The sequence below is a fragment of the Panicum hallii genome, chromosome 4 (genome assembly GCF_002211085.1).
Source record: "Panicum hallii strain FIL2 chromosome 4, PHallii_v3.1, whole genome shotgun sequence".
Taxonomy (NCBI): domain Eukaryota; kingdom Viridiplantae; phylum Streptophyta; class Magnoliopsida; order Poales; family Poaceae; genus Panicum; species Panicum hallii.
In genome coordinates, this window is record NC_038045.1 from 842,079 (window position 1) to 862,589 (window position 20,511).

The 20,511-nt window shown below is 45.3% G+C and overlaps 3 protein-coding genes across 8 annotated transcripts; 1 reads left to right on the forward strand and 2 right to left on the reverse strand.

Moving 5' to 3' along the window:
* Positions 1-334: 334 nt before the first annotated feature.
* On the reverse strand, positions 335-6,144 carry LOC112888672. 5 transcript variants are annotated; one of them, XM_025954951.1, is made up of 12 exons: positions 5,768-6,144; positions 3,782-4,107; positions 3,596-3,688; positions 3,415-3,505; positions 3,066-3,159; positions 2,440-2,534; positions 2,215-2,284; positions 2,026-2,126; positions 1,636-1,752; positions 1,289-1,365; positions 1,152-1,196; positions 335-1,053 (listed from the first exon to the last, which is right to left on the reverse strand). In XM_025954951.1, the coding sequence occupies exons 1-12, from the start codon at positions 5,918-5,920 to the stop codon at positions 525-527; spliced, it is 1,791 nt and encodes a 596-aa protein (XP_025810736.1). In that variant the 5' UTR covers positions 5,921-6,144; the 3' UTR covers positions 335-524. The 5 variants fall into 5 exon arrangements, with proteins under 5 accessions (XP_025810736.1, XP_025810735.1, XP_025810734.1 ...); XM_025954950.1 differs by having other exon boundaries at positions 2,026-2,135; XM_025954949.1 differs by having other exon boundaries at positions 3,581-3,688.
* Positions 6,145-7,110: 966 nt separating this feature from the next.
* Positions 7,111-10,631, forward strand: LOC112888673 (probable magnesium transporter NIPA6). 2 transcript variants are annotated; one of them, XM_025954953.1, is made up of 9 exons: positions 7,111-7,496; positions 8,258-8,314; positions 8,398-8,488; positions 8,582-8,742; positions 8,845-8,972; positions 9,050-9,187; positions 9,367-9,459; positions 9,558-9,672; positions 10,096-10,631. In XM_025954953.1, the coding sequence occupies exons 1-9, from the start codon at positions 7,367-7,369 to the stop codon at positions 10,221-10,223; spliced, it is 1,041 nt and encodes a 346-aa protein (XP_025810738.1). In that variant the 5' UTR covers positions 7,111-7,366; the 3' UTR covers positions 10,224-10,631. The 2 variants fall into 2 exon arrangements, with proteins under 2 accessions (XP_025810738.1, XP_025810739.1); XM_025954954.1 differs by lacking the exon at positions 7,111-7,496 and adding an exon at positions 8,151-8,169.
* A 458-nt stretch (positions 10,632-11,089) lies between these two features.
* Positions 11,090-12,157, reverse strand: LOC112888531. The gene is made up of 3 exons (XM_025954756.1): positions 12,088-12,157; positions 11,649-12,013; positions 11,090-11,381 (listed from the first exon to the last, which is right to left on the reverse strand). The coding sequence occupies exons 1-3, from the start codon at positions 12,097-12,099 to the stop codon at positions 11,156-11,158; spliced, it is 603 nt and encodes a 200-aa protein (XP_025810541.1). The 5' UTR covers positions 12,100-12,157; the 3' UTR covers positions 11,090-11,155.
* Positions 12,158-20,511: the final 8,354 nt, after the last annotated feature.

Below are 20,511 nucleotides of genomic sequence, written 5' to 3' on the forward strand. Positions count from 1 at the left end.
TCGGCGACGGCGACGGGAAGCCGGTGCGGGGCACCGCGCGCATGCGGGTCCCTTTCGCCGCGGACAGTTGTTGGGTGGTGGAGGGGGCAGCGCCGGATTTGGACGTCGCCGGAAAACCAACAGTACTCGATTGGATTAGCATAGGGTTACAGAGATTTCTGGAGACACTACAGATTTTTCTCTAGAAGGGTATTTGTGGATACATAAGCTCGGGCCCACCCCTGCCATTTGAGGGAGCAGATGAGATTTGTAGCTTCGTAACCAAACACGGATGAGAGTGCTTTCTCACCGTGCTGAAGAAAAGAAATCTTGCACAATTCAAAACATTTTGTGGTGAGATTCAAATCATTCAAACAAAACTTTTCTATACCTCCACTCAATCGCAAGCTACAATATGAAATCATATATTTACAGAGATGGACTACGATAATATATAGACAAATCACACATATACAAGGTATACGATGAGCCGGGCAAAGCAGCAGCAGCAGCGGCAGCAAAAGAATCAGCGCCTACTATACCATCTAGCAAAACGTTGGGGATGACGGGTGCGAGTACGAAGTCAGTCTATCCAAGCCATCGATTACATCAAGGTCCCTCGCCGTGTCACGGTCCAGGCCCGGGTTCCTGCCGAACTCCCTCGCCGGCGAGCTGCCCTGGCTCCGGCACGAGTCCCAGCTCCGGTGCGCCTTGTTCCCTCTGTCGGGCGGGGGCTCGCAGCTCTGGCTCCTCCCGTAGCTCGCCCTCTTGAAGCTCAGGTGGTCCAGGGCCGCGCGCTCGCAGTCCGAGAACGGGCTCAGGGCGATGCCATTGTTCACGGGAGATGTGGTGTGCCTGGTCTCGGGTTGCAGGTCCAGCCCCTTGTTGGATCGGGACCGCTCGTGCTTGGTTGATTTGTTCCCGTAGCCGCGGTTCTTCACCTGGACCACCAGATGATGGAGCAGCACCACCAGCTCGAGGATGTACTGCTCCGTCTTCGCCTTGTCGGCGTGATGCAGCGTCTGGATGCGGGTGATGCTGTGCTGGGAACCAGATTTCTTGATCATGTCGCTCCTGTAGGAAGCATATGTGTCATGCTATATTGTTGATGGGAATTCAAAAGGTTTATGAACGGTGACAAGGGAATCAAGACTTGTTGATTCAACACTAACCCAAGGTTTGCCCATTCGCCGACCCATCCAAACCCTTGGTGTGCTCTGGTCAATGAATCAAGAGATCGAATTGTTAGGACAAAGCACTATATATCCAAGTCAGATTGTTGGAATAACTTAAAACAAGCTCAACGCACCGTAGTGTATTTTCTGCTATTGGCAGAAGCCAGCGAAGAGTTTTCTGCATTTCAGCTTTGATTTGAGCTACCGTACGCTGCACCAATGGAACAAATTTATTAGTGCGCAAGACCGGCTGCAATAAAATGAGCAGTCAAATCAGATCCTTATATGTCATTTGAGAAAAAGAAAAGAAAAGAAATCCAGCTCTTCAAATAAAAGAGCGCACGCAGAAATTGACATAAAACAAAACGTTAATTTTTCCCCTGCCGTCAGTTTTACAGACCTACCACAGACTTCATGTACATGAAAGATATTAAGGAAATGAAACATTTAGCCACTGAAAATTTTTTATGAAAAGACAAACCTCTTCTTCGGTGTTATATGATTGCAGTCGTGATCGCAGAGCTGACTTTACTGTTTTTGGCAGACCATGGTACAAATTGTCTCTAGAACTAGGAGGAAGTGAGAGGGGCCGAGAAACCTGCATAGGTACACATGATAGTTTTGAGTATGTAATTCACCTTTATAAACGAAGCATAATCAATAGCAGGCTAAGTTTGACAATGTATGCTCAGCGTATGCACAACAGTGTCGGTACTAGTACTTTGTTGCTAAGAGACAGAGAGATAGTTCACAAACATTCTGGATGAACAGGAGAACGTATGGAGATTTGCTGCCATGCCATTATATACAATAAAAGTGGAACATGGAGAAGAAATAAATAGACATTGCATGGCTTATCAGAGCAACTTACTATATTTTCAATTTGATTGATGATGTTAGCATAATGTAGAGCCAGACCACAGGAACCTAGCCTTTTGTTCTGAGTATGCTCGGAGTCGAAGAAGTTGGTTCCTGCATGAACTTTTTTATTCAGAGGTGTTAGGATATTATTACATACATTTTTAATAAACAAAGAACAACATAATTTAGTACTACTTACCAGCTTCATTAAACGAATCTCGGATTTGTTTATGCAAAAATATTACAATGTCCACAAGTTTTTCCACAACCTGCAGTTAGCGGGGTGCATTGTCAGCATTCTTCAAAAGAGGTTCGAGGGCAAGGAAATGTTTTATTAGCCCATCATGCTAACAATGTAGACTAACCGACACAAAGTTATAGTACAAACTATAAAATAACTAAGCAAATATGGTTGGAATATTACCTCTTCCAAAGTCTTAGACCACAAGGATTTCTTCTTCAGATTTTTCACGATCTTCCTCTGGCGCTTTAGTTCACTATGCAATATCATAATGCTCTCTGCAATAAAAAGGAAGATAATGCAATTACATCCCATGATAGAAGTTTTTCTACATGAGCGTATAACAACTGGCATTGTGAAAAAAAATCCTTATATCTTTTTTTTTACTGTGAAGGAATGCTTTTATCTTTTTACGCATTTTAAGGAACTTTAAAAATCTTCCTTTCCAAAACATGTGGATGTTATTCCCTGGTTTCCCATGTGAATCCTATCTGTCAGCCAATGCTTGTTAACCAGTCTATTTATCAGTGGCTATCACAAGCTGGTTCATTTAGAATAAAAAAAGGGGGTGAGAATTAGCAGAAAACATAATGTTTTATCAAAGAGAGGTCCAGGAAAAACGTTTGCACTAAAACCACATAAGTTTCATTTCCCTTTATTTTTAATGCGAACCATGATATCTTCACTCAAGCATTTGTTCACAAAGTGTAAAAAATCACTATTTCTAGACAAGCTAATGAGAAAACCCCTAAAGTTTGCATTGTAGCGTCTATTGGCCCTGTTCAGAAAAGGCATCTGTCTGATTGTACCTCGTCTGGCCGCTGGCACGGACTCCTCTTCATGAAATTTCCTTTTAAAATCCTGCTCAAATCTGTCCAGAGCGTGCAGTTCATGGTAGAGCTCCTGCAGTTATTTGTTTGATAAGCATTAGATTCACGATTGACAACAAGTAGCATGATGGTACTACCACTCTCAGAACTGTATTTCTAGGTTGAGTTTCATGACCCAAGGAAGAGAGTTATAATCAATAAATCAGATGGTGGAAATTTAAAACATCAGTGTCTTGTGCTTATAAAAAAAAATAAGAAGTATTATAAATTTCAATCATCTATCAGAACACTGTAACCAACATATAAGAATTCTTTACAGCATACATACAGAAGTGTTTTGTGCCAAATTAATCAAATTCTGGACAGTAGCCTCCATATTCTCCTTTGAATGGTCCTGAGGCGTATTATCTGACGTTAACCTGCATATCAAAGTAATTTAGAGAACATGAAGTGCTAATATGATTGTAGATAGCGACATCTCAAAGCAAGCATACTTTTCAGGCCCATACTTGTCGAAATATCGTCCCAAGTTATGCCATATAGGATCTTTACAGAGGTTGCCGAACCGTATGACTTCTCTTGAAAAGACGGCAAGTTCTTCCCTGTTGGGTTCCATTTTTCAAGTCCATGTCAGCCACAATTTTGACTATATCAACAAAAAAATTTCAAAGCAACTTCGAACCATACAGTCATACCTTTTATCAACAGCAGCAATTTGCAACAGCTCACTGGTATTTGAGGAAACCAATATCCGCACTCCATCTGAATGCAAAATCTCTTCCTTAAGCTCTTTTATACTCTCATCAGAGCATGACCTCCATAAACTAGAAGCTTTAGCTATTGTATTTGCGACTTCGAATGCTAAAATACAGACTTTATTTCCCCGGTTTGTTCCCCCAGAGAGAAAGCCACTGCCAGGATTCAAACTTGTCATGCTGCTCCCGAGGGTATCTAACACCTCAACAGCCTTTTCCAGACCAGCTATGCTAGCTCTTCCCAAAAATGTACCTGTTTCTGATACCTGGCAGAACTTAGTATGTCAGAGTTCATGTGAAAAAAACTACTGCTGTGTTCACATGTATTAATCTCTTAGTTTTATGATTTCAACTACCAATATAAAGATAACTGGCTATAGCACAAAACACAGCGAAGAAAAGGTCGAATACATCATCCCTTTAAGAAACAGAATATCAGCTCTAACCTCATGAGAAATAAAGAAAGACATGTTTTAATTAAAAGTGTTATTCTGGTTTGAAATGTTCAAAACTATGAAAAAAACACTACTTTTCAAATATATGTATGAAGCTCATGCAACTCAATTGAAACATGAAGTATTGAATGAGCTGGATATATCAGGACATAGAAGGGTATGCCACTCCTTCAAAGCTATTCCATTGCTATAGTGCGTTTACTGTGGAATAGAAAGATTATCCTTGATGTTAACTGTCCCGAGCAGAGTAGAGTAGTAGAATAGGAAGGAATGGTAGCAGACAACGGAAATGTACCCATTGATAACCAACTATAGTGAATTCCCTTGACCTGCTGGCTTAGTATCCTGTAGCCTAGTTTTTGACATCTCCAACTATGAGATTCCAGTCAAGCTCATTTGCCTAGTCACTTCTCATCAAAATATCAACATCTTGACAGTAACGTGCAGTAAGACTGCTTTTCCCTTGTCACACGCTTTGTACTTCGACAAACTCCTAGCACATCCAGAGCTCTGTCCTAACTACGACTCGGAGCTGCCAAGTTTATGCCGTTGTAAGAGTAAGAGGCATAATTTGTCAGATTCCCCAAGCTGTGCGAAGAATGCGGTCAGTAGCCATGGAGATACAAGTTCGCATTTCGAGTCACAGGCTTGACCAGTCCAGATAGTGGACTTTCGCTGACAGCAACCTCAATGTAGATTAAGCACGGCTGTCCTTCACTTATCCCAGTGAAAAGAAGAGAATCATCCTAGGAAAAATCCTTAGAATATGCAAAAGGGAGGCCGCCAAGCTTGACTTCACATTGTATGCCGACATGCAGATTTGTGCACCCCTTTTTTATTTTATTGGTTTTCCTTGTTGTTTCTGTTTCCCTCTCCTTTCCCTGCCCTTGCCTAAACGAGCACATGCAGATTTGGCATCAGATTCTGAAATACTCTATCTGAATTCTGATACACCCACCGCCTCGCCTCAAGCAAAATCTCCAAACGTTGTTCTATTTTGATGAAGGAAGCAGATAGTGTGGAGAGAACCTTCACGGCCACATAGAGTTTGCGCGGCGGCGGCGGTGGCGGCCAGCTGAATAGAGCAGAAATCAGCTTCAGCTTCGCAGCGACGAGTATCAATCACGTACCCTCTGATCACGGTAACTAGGACGCAGCAACTTGATATGCAGACTGGAGAGTAAATTTTCGAGCGAGAACCTTCCGGTACCACGTGTTCTGCGTCAATTGGTTGGTTGGTTGAGAACTCTCACGACGAAGTGGTCAGCCAACAAATCAGAACGCTCCGCAGACAAGCCCGGGCGTGACGTCATGCTCTAAGCTCTTCCCCTCGAAGCTGACAGGACTTTGCAGCAGAGCAGCCGCAGCAGTAACGCAGCTCGATCCCAGACGGGGAAGGAGACGGAGAGAGGGGGAGAGGCAGCATGCATGAGAGGCAGAGCTTGTTCAACTTCAATCGAAGCATACATACCTTGTGAGACGGGGGCGGCTTGGGCGGCGGGATGGCGAGCTCGCCGGAGTCGAAGTCCCCGGGCCCGTACCGGGCGCGGCGCGCGACGTAGGCGTCGGCGACCGACCGCGGCGCCGGCTCCTCGGGGAACCGCCTCGAGCAGACGCACCCCATGGCCGAACTCACCCGGCTGCCGGGAAGTCAGTCAGTCAGACAGATAACCCAGGCGCTGCGGGCAACTCGCTCGGCTTCCTCGTGGGCGGGCTAGCTCCTCCTCCTGTATCCGGCGAGGCCGCGGCGGGGCGGAGTTGGTGGGGTCGCAGGTTTGAAGCCGCAACTGAAACTGGGACGGGGCCGAGAAGAGAAGAGTGGAAATGGAATCGGGCTTGGGGTTGGTCCGGTCCGCGGGTTGCTTTTGTTCCATGGCCACATGGCGTAGCGTGTGGTGTGCCCTCCTGCCCTGTCTCATCTCCATGGTCGTCTCGTCGCCGTAGGCAACCTTTGACTCGTTCCCTCTTCCCTTCCGCATGTCATTAGCTGGGAAGCTAATTGCTAATCGTTAATATGAACAGACCACGCTAGGGCTGGGGGTAATACGGTCTTTTGACCTTTTTCCTTGTACTAGGTAGGATGACTGCATGGGCATTTTTCTTTACGACTTTACTTAGGCTTTTGTAATGGCAGATTGGACCAGCAGCGAGGAGGAGTCTTCGTAAAGAAATGTTTGGTTGCGCAGTTGGATTTGGCTTCCTCGAAATAAAACCGCAAACTTTGATCCTTGGCGCGGTTCCCGTGTCAAAATCTGAGATCATTGACCCGTCCGTGCCCTGGCGCGCACCACTCGATCCCATCCGGTCAAGCATTGCGTGCCTGCCTGATCATGTGTTTGACTACCAACCCTTTCTTCCATCCAACTTCGGTCAAAATAATAAATTCGTTACCACTTGTTCTTTTCTTGGGTCTAAAGTTTAGAGTGGTCACATCAAAGAGAATCTTGTCATTTAAAAGTATTAAATAAAATTTAATTACAAAACTAATTGCAGAACCCTAGAGCTAATTCGTGAGACGAATCTAATGAGGTATATTAGTCCAGGATTAGTGGATGGTTACTGTAGCATCACTGTGGCAAATTATGAATTAATTAGGCTCATTAAATTTGTCTTGCGAATTAGCACCCATCTATGCAAAAAGTTTTGTAATTACATTTTATTTAATACTTCTAAATGACAAGATTCTCTTTGATGTGATGGGTCTAAAATTTAGAGGTTAGGAAACGAATACACCCTTAGATTAGATTTGATCAGAGTTTGCAGCTGCTTTTAATTCAGAAATTAAATGGCCATCCGAAGCACCCGTGCGCTTTCCTCCTCGCTGGTTGGCCGGAAGGACCCAGCGCCAACCATCCAAACGACCGGCCGGCAAGGGCCGGAAGGAAGGAAGAGAGGACGAGGCGGGGACAAGCAACAGCCAACAGGCGCCGGCCGGCCCCCCGGTTCCCTCCTCTTCCCTTCAAATTTTGGATTTGGAGGCGGGCGGGAGGGAATTCGCTCGCTCCGCCCCCATCCTCCTGGCCGCTAGCCGCTGGAGGGAGGATTGGGCTCGGATTCGGCGGGAGCGAGGATGGGGGAGGTGGTGTCGGACAACGCCAAGGGCCTGGCGCTCGCCGTCGCCTCCAGCGCGTTCATCGGCGTCAGCTTCATCCTCAAGAAGATCGGCCTCCGCCGCGCCGCCAAGTGCGGCGCACGCGCAGGTACATGCTACCGCACGCCCCGGCCCCCCAGAATGCTCGCTCCTTGCTGTCGCGCCCGATGCCCGCCGTGCGTTGCTGCCCGTAGCCGTTCATCTCTTCACGCGCTTGCTAGCATCTCCTCTGGCTGATCTGTTCCCGGCCTCCCGGTCATCCTGAATCTACATTGCGTTCCTCCGATTTGATTTGCGCCAACGCAGCTGGACCGGTTGCTCTGGCCAATCCGGCGGCCTGATCCGATGAGATTCGATTCGATTCAACTGTGCCGGCTGCTTTGGTCAATTCAGCGGGATGATGCCGTGGCAGTTGGATCCGGGCGATTACATGAAAATGCCGTGGCGTGCCGGTCCATGATTTGACCTGAAAATGTCAGCGCGATTGGGGCGGCTGCGGTGATTCTAGATCTTCACAAGGCCGGGTCAAGTCGGAAACCTGTGGACATGATGAGCGTTTCGGTCGTCGGGTTGTCTCTGTCTTCTAGAAGCGATCAGATTCGTGCCGATCGAGTTGCCTAGATGGAGTCGACTCGATACTCCTACCTCTGATATTCCCTCTATCGCTGTGCTGAGTGGTCGTTAATTATGTCTGGGTTCTTACTTGTTTCAATCAATCTCTCTCTCTCTCTCTCTCTCTCTCTCTCTCTCTCTCTCTCTCTCTCTCTTCTTTGAAACTGCCGGTAGGAGTTCTGCCCGAGCGTGTATTGTGTTTCATGGTCAATTGTCCTGCAATTTCAGCTTACCAGGATCATCTCTTCTGTGTTACAGGTGGTGGAGGATACACTTACCTTTCCGAGCCTCTGTGGTGGGCTGGAATGGCCACAAGTAAGCATGTTCCACGTAAAATTTACCGTGTGAATTTAAACTTTAGCATTCAACTGATTTTCCTTAGTGTTGACCTTGGCAAGTGCTGCTTGGGGAGGTTGCAAACTTTGTTGCCTATATATTCGCGCCAGCTGTACTTGTGACTCCTCTTGGAGCATTAAGCATAATAGTGAGGTGAAGTTCCGTACAAAAGCTGATAGTCTATGCTGTCTTACAACCTTCTATGCTTGAGCTTGACATATGTTTTTCTTTCCTGAAATTGGGCAGTTCAGTGCTGGCACACTTTGTGCTGAAGGAGCGACTTGAGAAGCTCGGGGTCCTTGGCTGTGTATCGTGCATAGTAGGTTCAGTTGTTGTTGTTATGCATGCACCGGAAGAGCATATGCCTAACTCTGTTGAAGAAATCTGGAACCTAGCTACTCAACCAGGTCGGTAATTGCACCCACTCGAACACATAACTGTTAGTTGCAGCTGCATTTCTTAAAGACTCACTCCATAGTCCATACTCTGGTGGTGTCAACCATGGGCAGGATTTCTAGCATATGCGATGACAACAATGTTACTTGTGGGAACGCTAGTACTCTTCTTTGAACCTCGATATGGTCAGACTAATATCCTAGTATATCTGGGCATCTGCTCCTCAATGGGGTCACTAACGGTAAGCGTGTTTTGAGTAGCAGATGCACAGTCTAAACTGCAGGAATATGTAGTTACGGAACTTTTCTTACTTTGTAGGTTGTTAGCATCAAAGCCATTGGTGTTGCCATAAAGCTTACATTGGATGGAGTGAATCAGGCTGCTTATCCATACACGTGGTTTTTTCTTATGGTTGCAATTATCTGTGGGGTTTCTCAAATAAACTACCTCAACAAGGTATGCCCATCCTTTTCCTGTTACTTCACCTGTGATTGTACTTATGTGTGCTGACAAATTAAAAGATTTGTTATCTGCAACGAGCTACAAGCTGATTTTTTACTTGGTCTAGTATGTTTCTGATCATTGCAGGTATATCTCAGTTTTCAGGTTATGCTGACTTCCTTCTAATTCTGCAGGCACTGGATACATTTAATTTAGCTATTGTTTCTCCCATTTATTATGTAATGTTTACGACCTTTACAATAGTGGCGAGTGGAATTATGTTCAAGGTAGAAACTAATCCTAATTGTTTAGTTAATTAAGCTGAACTGGGCCTTGTCTGCAAGACTGCAACTTACTGGGCTTACTATGAAACTGTGAATTGCAGGACTGGGCTGGTCAAAGCTTAAGTAGTATTGCTTCGGAATTATGTGGCCTAATAACAATTCTTTCTGGGACAATTTTGTTGCACACAGCAGAAGAGGGAGGCAACAATTCTGCAGGTTAGTCATTTAGCTCATTTTTTTCTTTTCTTGCAAAATATATCACGCTCTAGTCGGTACGTCACTTCTTTGTCGAGAACTGCTAGTGCCTCCAATTTCATGAAAGAAACAGTAAAGCTTTCTACGAGAACGCAAAACTTTATGCCACCAAAAAGTTTGAGCTCTGTGCTTTATCAGTTAATAAAGTTACGAAATACGAAATTATTGCTTAATCAATGACAGCCCGAAGTTAGCATTCATCTTTCTTGAATCTTCAATCAGATAAACATGTTTCACTTACTTTGCTGACCAGAAGCTTATTTGGACTGATGGCTTCTTTATGAGAAAAACATCCAATAGTTGTTAGAGCTGGCATATTTTGGCAGCAATATGTTTTTGATATGACAAGGTTTGAACTGAGCAAAACTTTCCCCTTGATTTCAGCTTTGTTGCCTTGGCCTTTGGATAAGGGATCCATATCATGGTGTATCAGCTTAAGCAGCGACAATCTACTGAAGAATGTTGAAGAGGACTACTTTGCAGCTCTGCAAAATTCACCTGCCCCAGTATGACAATACATCTGTTCTACTTTGGTTGTAGAAGAAGGCGATAGACTTTGTAAAAAAAAGCGAATCGCGGAGGAAATCTTAACAGTGCCAACATTCTGGCAGTTTTGGTTGAGGAGATTTCATCTGCCATTTTTCAAATTGTACATAGGAACCTGTAAATTTGTGATTTTTTTTTATACCCAGGACAGGATAAGACTTGTTAATCTCTTGTTTGTCCAAAGGCAAGCCTGCATGTTGTATTTTGTATAGATGTTTCGTCTTTAACTTAAGCTCAGTAGTGAAGATTGATGTATCCAGCTGTCGTCTGCATAGTATGCATTAAGTTTCAAACTGAATGGTTTCCGTTTTAATCTCAGAAGGGATGCAATGCCCTGCTACATTTGTCCATTCAGTGGCACTGAGGGATTGAATCCATGCACATGAATTTCTTATCAGCTACTGCTTTCCCAATTTGCTCAATTATTTTATGGAGTTTGTTGGTTGAGAAATGATTTTGGGGGTCAGCATGTTATGGTGCTTATTCTCTTCTTGTACTGCAATTCTTGTCTCCCTATTTTGTCAGATGAGGTGAATTTGCTGACCAACTTCTGGACTTTAAACCTTGCCAAACTGGTGCTAGGAAGATGTCCTTAAGCTAGTCCTTCTATGGAAGCGAACATGGGCATTCGGCATTCAAAATTATAAGTAGAAGTAATGGTGATGATAAAGTTAAAATTACAACTCCAAAATATGTCAGCCAAAGGTCTCTTAGCCATAGATTTTTCATCACATATATATAGTAGTAACCGCTTGTTAAACATGCATCGTCTCCAACCGAGATATACACATTTTTAGGACATGATGTATCAGACTTACAACTCCAGCACATCTAAGGAAATGAACGTCTGCATGAAGAATTTAGAGCCCTGGGAGCTAAGGAACCAGCATGAGTTGTCTCACGGTATCTGCTGTGCCAGCAACTTGCACTGCTCACTCATCGCTTGGAGCTGTGCCTCCTCCTTATCAACAATGCGAAGTAGCCTCACGTTCTCCTTCATCACCTTCTGTACTTGAGCTTCTTTCTGCACTTTCAGCTCCTGCATTTCAACTTCTTTCTGTGCTTTCATCTCTGCATCTGTCTCAGCTTTGTCCATCCAAATGCTGTACATGATCTGAAGTAACCTGTTCACAGACAGCAAACTCAAATCACCAATTACAGGTGACAGATTGGTAATCGGATACCACATAACAATATATAAATAATTATAATATCCTTACCCATATCTAAAATCGGGAAGACGAAATAAAATGTTTTTCTAATCATCCGTGAGAAAACGGTTAAGTTCTGTTTGCCAAGGTATAGGTGATTTTCCAAGCGAAGTGAAACACATCTGAGCACTTGTAAAAGAACAATAACTAGAAACAACAGCAAGACAGTTGTCAAAGTACCTCTCTTTTGTTTTCACTCTCTTCCTTGCCACCTTGAGATGTGCATCCTTCCTCCTGATATCTTTATCCATTGCACTGGATCTCTTCCTTAACTCCTTGAGCTGTGCGTCCTTCCACCTGATCGCTTCCAACCCTCTCCTCACATTCTCTTTCTCCTCAGCAACTTCGGACTCAGCTAGAATTACTCTTCTCCTGAGGGATTCTATATGGTCTGTCCTTGTTCTCATAGTTGTAGTGCTGGTACCCTCTGACAGCTTATTGTTCTCTTGTGAGAAAGTGGCGCCAAGCCTAGTAGCGTGCTGAGGATGACCAGCAGGCTTCTGAGTGGTACAAGGCACTGCAGGATGAGCAGGACTTGTGGCATTCTGCAAGCAAAACCAGTTCAGATCAAATCAAACGTTTTCAGAGACAAGAGTCAATTGCAGAATGGAAAGTCTACCTTGTTTGCCATGGCCGCGTTAGCCCGAGCGCTCTTTAAGAGTTGGCTGAAACTTCTGGTCACAGGGCGGTTGACCTCCCTGTAGCAGTGAAAATAAAAGAGACAAGTTTCAGGAACCCTGAGAACCATGAACATGAGCCTCAACTACACAGGCTAAGAAACCCCTTAAGAGCATCCCCAGCAGATCCCCTATAAGCCACCCTTATTGGGGAAGTCCCAATACCATTTTCAGCATTATTGGGCCCCAATAACCCATTCCCTTCTATTCCTCTTCACCTGTGCACAAGAACAAATTATAGCTCTATTTTTCACATCATAATAATTCGAAATATTATGTTTCTACCTCACACATATATTAATGACGATATAATTTTCAGGGAAGCCAAACACAATGCATTCACACAGCATCACACTTGTGTGCTCCACATCCTTTAGCTGTATGGAAACAATGCAAATTTCAGTCAATGAAGCCTATGTCAACCTGTAATTGCTAGTATTTATGCAGCTGGTACTTTGGCGCCTTAGATGTTATGTTCCAAGGGAGTGCTAAAAGAAGCTAGATAAGCTAAAAATAGATCAGTTCAAACCAGCTGCACCCAGACTTGAGTTTCAATTAGGTGCGTGTATGCCAGCTGCAGTGATTCTTTCAGATTTGTTCCAAGCACTTGACTTGCAATTAACAAATTTTGCACCTATCTGTGTATGTGTGCGCGCAGACAATCATAGAAATAAGTGAATCAAGCATCAGTATGTGCACACATATGGTACAGCTCTAAGAACTTTGTGAACCATGTGATCCGGAAAATAATTACACCTTAAGCTTGTCATTGCAAGATTGGAACAGCTCAAGCACTGATGTATATCATGGGCAAGTCAAAGTATAAAAGTACTGACCCGCAAAAAAAAGTACTGAACAATTCAGGCACACGACGGCATAGTGATATACCTTGCCGGAATTTGGATGGTGGCCAGCACTGGGGAGCACACAGGAACAGGAGGGAGCAGAGATGCTGTAACAGCCCTAAGCTAATAAAAGTGTTAAACATGTCATCATATGCATCACCAAGCATTAATCATGATTAGATTGTACTTAGGGGTGATAAAACTATAGGACTAAGCCCTATCAAAATCATAGAGGCGGACGGTCCGTCCCTATAGGGCGGACTGTCCTCAGTTCATCAGCACATCTGATAGAGGTCAATGCGACCGAGTCAATTTCTTCGCCACGTCAACACTCGCGGACGGTCCGCGCCCCACTCGCGGACGGTCCGTTAGTGCCATCCCGATGCGTGTCAAGTGCGCAGAACTTTGACGCCACGTACCCCCTACGGGCTCCACACGTCAACCCAAGCTCCATCTCCACCAGAGCACCTCCTGCTCTCTCTTCCTCCCCATTCACTCAAACTCCTCTCTCTCTCTCTCTAACCCCAAGCCATGGAGGAGCTTCATCTTCTCCCCCACCATTAAAGCCCCTCCACCTCGCCGGAGCTTCACCGGAGGACGCTGGAGATCAACGCCGGCGAGCTGCACCACCTCGACATCATCTTCTTCCTTGGAGCTAGGAGCTTTCCCAAGCTTCTCCCTCCATCTTCTGCCCCTTCCTCAAGCTTCAAGCAAGAAGGACGAGCTCGAGCTTCACCAAGCCTCCTCCATCATCTTGCAGCCCTCACCGGTGTTTCACTCGTCGCCGGTGAGCTCATCCCCTCCCCCCTCCATCTTCTGCCCCTTCCTCAAGCTTCAAGCAAGAAGGATGAGCTCGAGCTTCACCAAGCCTCCTCCATCATCTTGCAGCCCTCACCGGTGTTTCACTTGTCGCCGGTGAGCTCATCCCCTCCCCGATCCATCCCCATTGTTCTAGATTTGGAAGCCATGAAACCTCTCTAGAGCCTAATCACCATTGATGACCTAGAGCTTTGAAACCTTAATGCATGTGTGTTCTAGCTACCAAAATAGATTTCCCACACTCCCAGAAACCTTTAGAAACAAACCCCATCCCAAACCGTGTCCGGAATCGCCGCCGACGAACTTGCCGGTGAGCCTCGGTCGTGGTGTGGACGGTCCACCCATCATGGGCGGATAGTCTGCTAGTCACCCGACCCGACAAATGGAGCTTCTGGATATTTTTTGGCCTTCCAAAAATTTGTATGGCGGACGGTCCACCCCCGAGGGGCGGACGGTCCGCATGTCATTTTTCAACACTACACAGAAACACTCAGAAACCTTGTTTTCAACCATTGTTTTCAACCAGAACAGTCCGCGGTTGACCAGGGGACGGTCCGTGAAATGGTCTGCCACTTAGAGCTGGACGGTCCGCTTCTTCCAAGTCGGACGGTCCGCCTTAACTCGTTTAACATCAATGCACTTACCCATAAATAATCCACCTATATACTATATCTCTAGCTACTTTTATCATAGTTCTGCCATGTTTAAACATACTTTCTCATATCATTCTCATATCATTGCAATCATTCATGGCATATTTATTTATCAAGCATCATTGCACTCGTATAGAGACCGTGACGTCGGAGCAAGAGGAGGGTGAGCACGACTCGGAGGCCGTGGGAGATGACACCCCCTTGAGAATCAAGACAGGCACCTATGCATCTTTTCACCTATATTTTGGATCAATGAAGTATATATGTCTTGTTTGTGCATGAGTTACTATATGTATCAATGATTGCTTAGAACTTAATGGATGCATTACCAACCTTGCTTAGAACATTATTTTCTAGTTGAGCATGCTTGTTAGGTGTCACTAATTATATGCTTAGCCATGCTTAGCTATGGTAGAAGATGAGAGGTGGCAAGATCACCACCACTCGTGAGCTATGGGATGTATATTTAATTCCACATGATTAGTCAAGGATGAATAAAATATGAGCAACTATTAATGATGATTCGGACTTGAGCAAGTGTGGTAGAGCCATGTTAAGAGTGAAACTCAAATGGTTAGACTTGCTTGTGTTGATTAAGGATCGATGCGTAATCGCTTTGATATTTGAGCACTTTTCCTTACATACCACGTATTTAATAATGGGATGGTAAGCTTAGTAGCACAAGTCGCATCTTGCCTTGAGCGGATTCGGTGCGGGTTGTGATGGAGTGTGATCGGCGGTTCCGGTGCACTTGTCCCTCCCGACCGTTCGCTCATAGCCGGGGTATGGGTATGTGAACGGTGAAGGCATGAATCAACACTTATCCTTGACCGTGGGTATGGTCATTGGTCTTGTTCTCGTGTGGAAAAAGTTGTACACCCCTACAAGATTTTTGATCTATTGCAATAGCCGCGCTCTCGGCCATTAAGCATGCTCTTGTGCTTTGGCTTTAACGTAGAGTTACCGAGGAAATTCATGGAAGATTGAGCTCATGAATTATGATCACTTTATTTATCAAATGTTTGATGCTTGAAGTATATAGACCATATATGCTATGTCTTTTGCTTACTATCACTTGATCAAATGTAGATCCTTTTACGCAAAATTTATTACCATAATTTTTTTCTTGCTATCTAACCAAATGCATTCTCCTTGAGGTCGGGCAAGTATATACCCATATTGGATAAGTTCTGCGAGTACCTTTTGTTCTCATGGTGCTATCGTTAAGTTGATGCAGGTAATCCGCAGCCGAAGGCTGTCTTTGGGTACTTCTACCCCGCGGATGGAGGTGCGGGGTGAGGAGTAGATGGCCGGTGGCTATGAGAAGGGCACTATCGGCATATAGTGTTAACCTTCTTAATTTGTGTTATGCATGGAATGAGTGCGAAGTCGAACTTTCCGCTACAAAACTCTAAGACTTGATGCTATGTAACTTGAATCTCTTTATGTAATGTGATCCTCTATGTATGGATATGCTTGTGTGTAATGATGTTTAACTTATTGTGCTTGTGGAGTGTGTTCAAGTCCTGGGCATTGCTCATGACACATTCCAAGGACTACCGGGATTGGTTCGAGTTGATCAACGGATGATGACTTGATTAAATGGAATCAACTAGGCTGGTTCCTCGCAGATGCCGCAGCCGGCGTCGTCCTTGCCTTCCGAGCCGGCGCCGATCCGTTCCGGGCCGCCTCCCTCCCCCTCTTCGTTCTGGGTCCATGCTGCACCGGAACGAATGCGGGACGGGGGCAGGGGAGCCGTGGTGGGGGCGCGCCGAACCATTTTGGGCAAGAGGGGGGAGGCGGTCGGTGAGCCGCTGTAGCCGGCGGCGACTTGAGCAGGATTTGGTGACTGGAGAGTGTGAGTCGCAAATTCGTGGCAGTTTCTTGTAAGGCCGGTCGCAATAGGAGTTTTATAGATAATTTTATGGCATTAAATGTCATACCACATTATCAATTTTGCTGACATGGTGAGGAGAGAAAAGGAGGGAGTTTCATAGGATGAGCTCTCATCTCTTAAACTCAGCCACTCAGCCAGCACAGTTACTTAGTTCTCAGTCTCGTTAATTGTGATATGAAATTGGACACTGAGAAATTGATAATGCCATAAAATTTTGTTAACTGAGATTGGCCTAAGAGCATCCGCAACAGCCTCGTTAAAATCCCTTTTTATCTAAATTTGGCTATTATCAACGAAATGGCATCTCCAACAGTATCGGCAACTGCATATCCAAAATAGACTCATCGCCATCCCGGCTTCTTCGCCCGCCAGGCATGGCAAGCGAGCGTCGCTCGCCAATCTGCCGTTCCCGCGCATCCAAGCTTGCCTTCCCGCGCACCCTCGTCTGATTATTTAATCTCGCGCATCCAGGGTTGCCCAAATCGCCAAGAAATTCCCTCCGCCTTCAAGATTAGCTGCCGGAATCGTCAGCCCCATCGCCGCTCAGAAGCTCGCCATGTCCATTCTCAGTCGCCATGTCAAATTACGGGTACATCTACCTCCGCGTGAAGTAGGCCGAATATAGGATCATTTGCGAAATAATCTTGATACAGTAAGAAGTGCCATGAAAGGCTATCACGATTCACAATACGATGTCCATCGATAGCGAATCTTCAGCTATTATACTTGCAGTATCAAGAAAGAAATTCCACTCCTCATCATCCGAAGATGATGAACCAATTACCTCATTGAACACAAACTCGTTGAACTCATCTTCAGAATCCATGGCAGCAAGGGGCGGACACTAGATCACAACGAGGACCTCGTCCAGGCGGAAGGATCGCTGCAGGACCTCGTCCACCTGATCGCAATGGCAGGACCTCGTACAGGCGGCGGCGGACGAGTCACGAACTCACGAGCAGCTGCGGCAGCCAAATAGATCGAGGCATGCACGATACGATCTAGATCTGTGGCAGAGGGAAAAAAAAGACGCCAGCGCTGACGTGGAGAGTTTGAATATGAAGTGGTGATTCTTTTAGATATTCCGTTGGCGTCCCTAACCAAATTAAAATATAATCTATTTTAGATAATGGGTAAAATCAGGAAATTTACCATTTTTTTACTAGGCTGTTGCAGATGCTCTAAGTCTCTTCATTTTCTCTAGCCTCTTCATTATTTCTAGTCTACTTCTACCTTAACTAAACTATAAACTAGTAGAGTGCACGTGCATACCGCACATGTTTAAAAATATCACTTAAATAAAAATAATCAAAACATTTAGTTTGTTGGACTATATAAAGCTATTAAAAATTCAGAAAACAGTTGTGTAAAATCCAGAAATATTCATAAATATATTCTATAATATATGGTAATAAATTTATAAATTACAGAATAGATATAGCACCAGACCAAGTCACTTGAAAAACCCTATTATACAAGTGTTTAGCCAAATAGCGCCAGGCTCTCTATCTCTGGAGCAAGACGATAGCTATCTGAATTTACTAACTATATGTAACTATCACTAATATACTATATTAGAAGTGTAGAAGGTCCAAAGTTGCAATATGTATGATTAAGAAAGTTATTATCAATTGAAACTATCTGCAGACCTATTAAAATGAAGTAAAACACTTTTGACATTGCGCATGTTAGGGGAGGTTGTACTGTAGACTTGACGAATAATAACACGTCATAAAAAAATTAAATATATGTCCGATGAATCCGTTTTCTTTCCTTTTATTTTGCAACTATTTAGAGCAATACTATGATTTAAATTTTAGAGCTGTTTACTGACGTGAAGAATATGCTGTATCGCCGTACAGATGACGTCGAGAGGCTGCAAAGGTAGTCGCCGACACTGAAGAACAGTTCGCCGACTGCCTTCAGCAGATCAAGACGCTGGGCGCCGACTGCCTTCAGCAGATCAAGACGCTGGGCGAGGAGAAGGAGCGGCGGCAAAAGGAGTTGGAGGACCTTAGGGGAGCCGCCAAGAAGCTTGTGGACATGGTGGATCCGCCAAAAGAAGGCGAAGTAGGCGAGCGGCCTTTGCTAGAACGACTTCTCGGAGCGCCGCAAAAGGTCGTCAAATTCCTCATAGAGGCCCCGGTCGCGTGTGTCAGCCACGCGCTCGCCTTTGGAAAATCCTTTTAGCCAGAAGCACAACTAGAGATGTTCGCGCAGGGAGTGGCTGCGGAGTGCACTGAAGATCAATTCAACGAGTACCTCCAAGAAGCCCAACATGTACTACAGGATTAGAATGTAAAAAACAAGTACTCGTTTTCCTTGTATATATTTTTATTTGATGTCTCTACTTATATGTGCCTTAGCTGAATTGTTATCCAGATTTGAAGGCGAAGTAGTAGACACTACCCGGGTGCAACGACCCTGGAAGTAGTCGTAGTGGCTCCGAGTAGGAACCCATCCAACAAGTTAGACATATCCCGATCGAGCGGGTCTAACCAGTTAGGAAAGAACGCGAGCATCGTCGCGAGACTGCCGTGTTTATGGCAGAAAATGAAACTACCCCGAGTGCAACGACTCTGGATGTAGTCGAAATAGCTCCTCATACGAGCTCATCCAATAAGTTAGGTATAAACCAATCGAACAGATCGAATTTGTTGGGAAAAATGCGATCATCGTCGCAAGCGACCATCGAAGGTCACGGCGGAAGTCGATTCATATAAAACATGAACGTGGCCAGAGCCTCCGTCACAACTCATGACAAGAAGTCGATTCAACATGAACGTGGTCGTAGCCTCCGTCACAACTCCTGACAAGAAGTCGATTTATAAGACGTGAACATGGCCGGAACCTCCGTCTGTTAAGAGAAAAATTTACGTTCCGAATTTTGTGACACGTAGCCTCCAAATTGATTCGGAAGAAAAAGACCGTCTAGGCGCCCGGAGAATAGCCATCCCCGCACGCTTACTCATGGGTAGAACTTGCGCAGGTTCTGAATGTTCCAAGAATTCGGGACATCTTGGCCCTCGAGGTATTGTAGTCGATACAAGCCTAGTCTTGTAACCTGCTTGACGACGAACGGACCTTCCCATCTTGAGTTGAGATTGTGTAAGCCAGACTCATCTTGGATGCGGCGGAGGACCAGATCACCTACATTGAATGATCGTTCCCTCACGTTGCGATCGTGATATCGCCGGATCCCCTGAAGATATCGAGCTAACTGAACAAGAGCGGTGCAGCGAGCTTCTTCGACAGAATCGAGCTCTAACTGCCTTGCCTCGTCCGTCTCGCCTTCATTGTACATTTCAACCCTTGACAATTTCCACATGATGTCGGCCGGCAAGATAGCTTCAGAATCGTATACGAGGAAGAATGGTGTTTGTCCTGTGGATTTGGACGGTTGAGTCCGGAGCCCCCAGACGACATGTGGCAATTCGTGTATTCACTTTACTCCTTTCTTGTTGTTTTCGTTATAGTGTCTTTTCTTGAGGCCATCAATTATCATGCCATTCGCCCTCTCGACTTGACCACTAGCCCTTGGGTATGCAACAGAGACATATTTAATCTTGATGCACGCATTTTCACAGAACTCTCAGAACTGGTTGGCCATGAAGTTTGATCCAAGTCCGTGATAATGGTATTCGAGAAGCCGAAGCAATGCAAGATATCGGAGATGAAATCAACAAGTCGATCTGGTGTGAGCTTGGCTATCGGCATGTTCTCGATCCACTTGGTAAACTTGTCGATAGCCACCAACATATGGGTGAAGCCGCCTGGCGCCGTTGTGAAGGGTCCAATCATATCAAGGCTCCAGCAAGCAAAAGGCTAGGATGGTGGTATGGTGATGAGATTGTGGGCTGGAACGTGAGACTGCTTGCTGAAGAATTGGCAGTTTTGGCATCTCCGCACAAGATCCTCAGCATCGGACATTGCGGTGGGCCACCAGAAACCAGCTCTGTATGCTTTCCCTACCAGCGTTCTTGAGGCTGCGTGGTTGCCGCAAACACCCTCATGTATCTCCCGCAGTATGTCATAGCCGTCTTCTTTCATGACGCACTTCATGAGAACGCCTGAACGTGCGCCGCGCCGGTAAAGCTTGCTGTCGACTAGGACGAACCCCTTGCTTCTGCGCATGACACGAGCTGCCTCTGC

Bases quoted from the DNA above. Each gene is read 5' to 3' on its own strand.
- LOC112888672 (XM_025954948.1), bottom strand. From the start codon at position 5,920: ATGGGGTGCGTCTGCTCGAGGCGGTTCCCCGAGGAGCCGGCGCCGCGG. The intron at 4,108-5,767 runs GTATGTATGCTT...AAGTTCTGCCAG, and splicing joins AGCCGCCCCCGTCTCACAAG to GTATCAGAAACAGGTACATT. The intron at 3,160-3,414 runs GTATGTATGCTG...AAATAACTGCAG, and splicing joins ATTTGGCACAAAACACTTCT to GAGCTCTACCATGAACTGCA.
- LOC112888673 (XM_025954953.1), top strand. From the start codon at position 7,367: ATGGGGGAGGTGGTGTCGGACAACGCCAAGGGCCTGGCGCTCGCCGTC. The intron at 8,973-9,049 runs GTAAGCGTGTTT...CTTACTTTGTAG, and splicing joins CCTCAATGGGGTCACTAACG to GTTGTTAGCATCAAAGCCAT. The intron at 9,460-9,557 runs GTAGAAACTAAT...TGTGAATTGCAG, and splicing joins CGAGTGGAATTATGTTCAAG to GACTGGGCTGGTCAAAGCTT.
- LOC112888531 (XM_025954756.1), bottom strand. The intron at 11,382-11,648 runs GTACTTTGACAA...GTCTGTGAACAG, and splicing joins AGAGTGAAAACAAAAGAGAG to GTTACTTCAGATCATGTACA.